The sequence below is a fragment of the Notolepis coatsorum genome (assembly GCF_963971535.1).
Source record: "Notolepis coatsorum genome assembly, chromosome: 3".
In the NCBI taxonomy this organism is placed as follows: Eukaryota; Metazoa; Chordata; class Actinopteri; order Aulopiformes; family Paralepididae; genus Notolepis; species Notolepis coatsorum.
In genome coordinates, this window is record NC_140167.1 from 105036669 (window position 1) to 105041750 (window position 5082).

Sequence of the window (5082 nt, forward strand, 5' to 3'; positions counted from 1 at the left end):
CTCTCACTCACTCACTCACTCACTCACTCACTCACTCACTCACTCACTCACTCACTCACAGAACAATATCCAACAAGTATTCCAGAGACTCCACGCCTTGCTTCAGGAGGAGTACAGTGGAGAGGACCTTCAAATCGTCGCCTGTCCCTCTATGGAACAGGTGAGCCGACCACACTGCGCTTAAATAAAATCCCACTCTGCAGAGTACATTGTGGGATGGGAGGGTGAGTTGGGGTTGGGGAGGTCTTTAGTTTGTGGTTGTAAAATGTCATGAGGCAGTGATACATTTTATACAGTGAGGTCAAGTTTCATGGTCTCGCTACAATGAGATGGCTACTATGGGGATTAACATCACATAATACAGTTGGGAACAATGGATACACAAGAGTCTCAAATGTCCAGTCATACTCAATTTATCCAATTCCATTATGGAGAAAGTCAAATACACAATTATTTTGAATAGGCGAAAATAATAAATGTATACTTCATGCAAAAAGCTGCATGGTTTTTGCCTAAAACCACATGGTATTAACTCATTCAGCGCCGGAGCTTAATCCGCGAGATGGCGCTAGTGTGCCACCGCTGTAAGTCAATGGGAGGACTGCGAGATTTGCGAGTGCTTAAAATATATATTAAGTTATAGCTATGGGTCTAATACACCCGTCGATTATCAGTGAGTTGCTTCCAGTCAACATGTACAAAACGGATTGTTTTTTCATGGGTACATTTCCGTTTTATACCGTTTTGAATACAAGTATAGTTTGGGTGCATCTGAGTAATTCCAGAGAAAGACGCGAGAATAGCGTTTTAGTGGAATACACTAAACACGTTGTAATTTTTCGCCTGATTATCGAATCTTCCTGAAATCAACGCTAGATCATCATTATTATCCTTCCTCGTGCAAGCATGCAATGTGGTTTAGACCGCCCCCCCCCCCTTGCTGCCACCAACGGCACACAGCCACACATACACACAGAGAGACAGCGTCGATCGGGGTAGAAATAAATATCAGATCAACGATCAAATTTATATATAGTGTTCTTACCGTGTATCTGATGTAATGCAAAAGAAATAATCCAATTATCTGATCGCCATTCCAAATACTGATCGTGGAGGTCCGTACCACATTACCGACCGTTTCACAATGACGGGCGGGCGGGGTTACTGTTCCAATGCATTGTTGTATCTGCCTACCTCGCCTGAGTATTTAAACCCCGCCCACACGGCTCGGTTCCTCCCAGAAAAGAAACTACACCATTCCCAGTGGAGTGCAATACCCGCTGGAAGGCGTAGGCGGCGGTATTTGCCCTTTTGCAAGCTCAGACCCATTCCCAATGATAACATCAGGCTGGATGGATGAAAATGAATGGATATCGCTAATAAAAGAAATAACGATTAAAACCCGACTATACTCGTGATTGGCGCTCAAGTGATGGCCAGTTAACCCGACTATCATCGTGACTGGCGCTGAATGAGTTAACATAAAGTGTCTATAAAGGGGAGACTTGTGGGTATCCATAGAACCCATTTCATTAGCATGACATGCTTGCTACGTACATATTCCCACGGTCGGCTAGTTACCATATATGTTACCATTATCACTCGACTCTAGCTTTAAAAGTGATCCTGCAGGTCTCCGAGGGTTCATACACATGCCCGCTAGATGAGAGTAGAAAACATTTTAAGAGCCAATATGTTGTGTTACCTTTCCTGTAACTTTCAGATCAACCTCCTGCTGTCCGTGAACAAGTAAAGCTGTCGGGACGATGTGCGATGATGGCGGCCAGGGCAGGCAGGGCGCTGCTCTCTCTGTGGCCAGCGGAGTGATGCCACCTCCAGCCCTGTCCGGGAGGGGACCCGGCTCGGCCTGGAGACAGACCACCAGTGGGACTGGGGCTCGACCCACAAGCCAGACAGCGGAAACAGCTATATCTATATAACAACGATATCGACAACACCAAAGATATCCCAAACAGAGGCTCAACGGCTACAAGAATGTCACGATTCAGCCATATATCTTGTAGTCCGCAAGAATGGGGGGGGGTGGAGGTTATTTATTGCGTTGTTCGATCGACTTGTTTTGACTTAAATTGAGTGGTGTACAAGGGCTTCTAGGCTTTAACGTAGCTAAGATCTACTCGGGTCATGGGCTGGTTTTTATATCTTAACTGCATTTCCCTTTAAAGGGATATTTCACTTCAGTAGAACTGGTTAAAAGACCACTGCTGTCCCTGTTGTCCGCTGTCAACACCACCATTCCTCCCAGGCACCTCATTGACTTCCTTAATTTTGAGGACCATGTTCAAATATCATACTTGTGAATATATATATATAATATATAAACGAACTATACAGAAATATTATTCTGTGTATCACATGTTTCTGTGTCAAAGAAAGGTACTTTACATTTTTCTTCAAAGGCAGCACGTAACCAAACGTTCAATGCAAGGCAAGGATACACGGCACTCTAACCTGCAACAAATTGACTGGATCTTATTTTATTTTTCAAAGGTAATAAATCTGTAAAAACACATGCCAAAACAAACAAACCTTTGATTCAGAATAGTCTGTTATTGAAATCTGCACAGCAGTAGTTTGTTTATACTTATTATGAAGTATGATATTTAGACTAGATCCCCCAAATACATGGTAATGAATGTCCTGACACCTGGGAGGAACGACTGCTGAAACATGACAACTCCTACTAACGTGAAATATTCCTTTAACATGATAACAATATTCTGAACGTGAAGAGCTTTGCACTCTGAGCGAGGCTGGCGGGGGGTGAACCGTGTTGAAGTGCTCGGCGAGAAACACTCCAGCCCGCTAATAGATACTCTAATGCTCAGCAGCCAGGTAGCTAATGGCTAACAAGGGTTTGGATGCTTTAGATTCCTCTTAATGGCTTTTGAAGGATGAACAAGAAAAGACATGCTGCACTATAATCCCTCTCGTTATTTGAAGCCTTTTTCCACCCTCCGTAATGTACAGAAGGTGTCGATGGCAGCCTTGCGCTACTGGGCTCTCAGGTTTTAAACACCACATATCCCTTCCTGTAGCAGTCCGTTTCATCACAAATTGTACCTATCTCAACCCCCGCCCTCTTTTCTTTATCCTCCAATCACAGATGTTGCTTCCCTTGTCCGAGGTGGGAAGCAACGGTTGCGATTGGAGGATCAAGAAAAGAGAGCGGGTTTGAGATGGGTCAATTCTTCACCGTTAACAACGTAAGATAAACTAAATTTGAACAAGTAATTAATTCAACCTTGCATTGAGTCAAAAGCTGGGAGGAGTAATAACTGCACTTGTTTTAATACACGTCACTCGTTCCGCTCCTTGAAACCATTGTGATTGTATTTGCAACTAAAGGGGAAATAATTTTGACTTCCGTTGGCATATTTTTGTTGTGCTCGATTTAAGAAACAATCAGATTTTCGGACTCAAGGTAAAATGTCATGTTTTGTTTTGCAGTGTTTGTTTCCACATAACTGACATGTGGATGGTTTTGTCAACTTAATGTACCGTAGAAAAGACCATGGAAATCTAATGTTTTATACCTTTTCTTTTGTATTTGGGATGCTTAAAACAAATCCACACTTAAGCCTGGCAAAACAATGGACAGTTTTTGGTAACGCTTCAGTTTGATGGCCCATTGTAGATTATCTACATATTATCAATGGTGTCAGTCAACATGGGGTCATCATGTGTCGGCCAAGCTGCAAAGCTGTAACACCTCGTCGTGTTCACCTATAGAGTTGTTTATAAACCTAAGCCTTGCCTGAACCCTAACCTTGACCGCTCCCGCTGCATGCAAATTAAAAGTATTTTGAAACAACCCTATTGACAGTCTAGATTCCACCCACAGATAACTGACTGTTATGATGTTGCTTGTAGTCTACAATGGCCTATTAGAATAAAGTGTGATCTAAGGGTGTGTTTTGCCAATGCTCTTCTGACAGATTAAGGTTATGACATTGTAAATGTTCACCTTTTGCTTTGGCATCCTCTATGTAAAAATGATGTGTATAGTTAAGCTATTTATGAACTTTATGAATTAATAAAAAAATAAATACAAATGGTATTGTATTATTATTGTCTAGTCTTTCCCACAAAGCAAGATAAGTTATTTATAATAAATGTGCCATTTTGGTGGACAGCTGGATGCGTTTATCAAAGCTGTTATGAAAGTGCACATTTTGAGTGCGAGTGCATGTCTTTAGTAGGGATGGACCCAGTGGGGAGAGTGACGCCTGCTAGTGTTGGCAGCAGGCTCCGCCCATTGACTGACGCAGGACCACATGTAATTCAGATTCTATTTAATTCCAACTCGTTGAATGATTACAATGAGACATTTGATGCAGTCACAAATGGGGAGGGGAAAGAACCCTCGTTCGACGAGGGCACAATCTGTTGGAATTAAATGGTCACACAGCCTCTTCGGGGGGGCCGTTATGGCAGGCTGCTGCTGTTTTTATAAAAAAAAAAAAATGACATCGCTCTGTCTCTTCCCATCTGTGAGACAACGAGGCTGTGCTGGAGCTTGACCTTCACTGGACTGCAGTGTTTTGATGGGAGACGAGGGGCTGCATTGACTGGAGCAGGAGGGCGACGCCTCTGGACCATGTCTGGCTCTGGCAGGTTCAGACCTCAACACTACAGCCCCACCCACCAAAGAGAAATCCTTTCATCCACTTGACTTGCAGCGCCTCTAACATACCTAGTCTCTCCCTAACTCTCCCTAGTAACTTTAACATAACTAGTCTCCCTAGTAACTTTAACATAACTAGTCTCTCCCTAGTAACTTTAACATAACTAGTCTATCCCTAACTCTCCCTAGTAACTTTAACATAACTAGTCTCTCCCTAGTAACTTTAACATAACTAGTCTCTCCCTAACTCTCCCTAGTAACTTTAACATAACTAGTCTATCCCTAACTCTCCCTAGTAACTTTAACATAACTAGTCTCTCCATAGTAACTTTAACATAACTAGTCTCTCCCTAGTAACTTTAACATAACTAGTCTCTCCATAGTAACTTTAACATAACTAGTCTCTCCCTAGTAACTTTAACATAACTAGTCTA

At 42.6% G+C, this 5082-nt stretch overlaps 1 protein-coding gene across 1 annotated transcript in view; it reads left to right on the forward strand.

Annotated features, from left to right (window-relative positions):
• cog3 (component of oligomeric golgi complex 3) overlaps positions 1-4059 on the forward strand; it is a 102856-nt gene extending 98797 nt beyond the window's left edge. Inside the window, exons 22-23 of the mRNA XM_084309733.1 lie at positions 62-160; positions 1724-4059. Of these exons, the coding sequence (XP_084165859.1) occupies positions 62-160; positions 1724-1753 (129 nt within the window). The 3' untranslated portion in view covers positions 1754-4059. The remainder of the gene's footprint in view (positions 1-61; positions 161-1723) is intronic.
• Positions 4060-5082: the final 1023 nt, after the last annotated feature.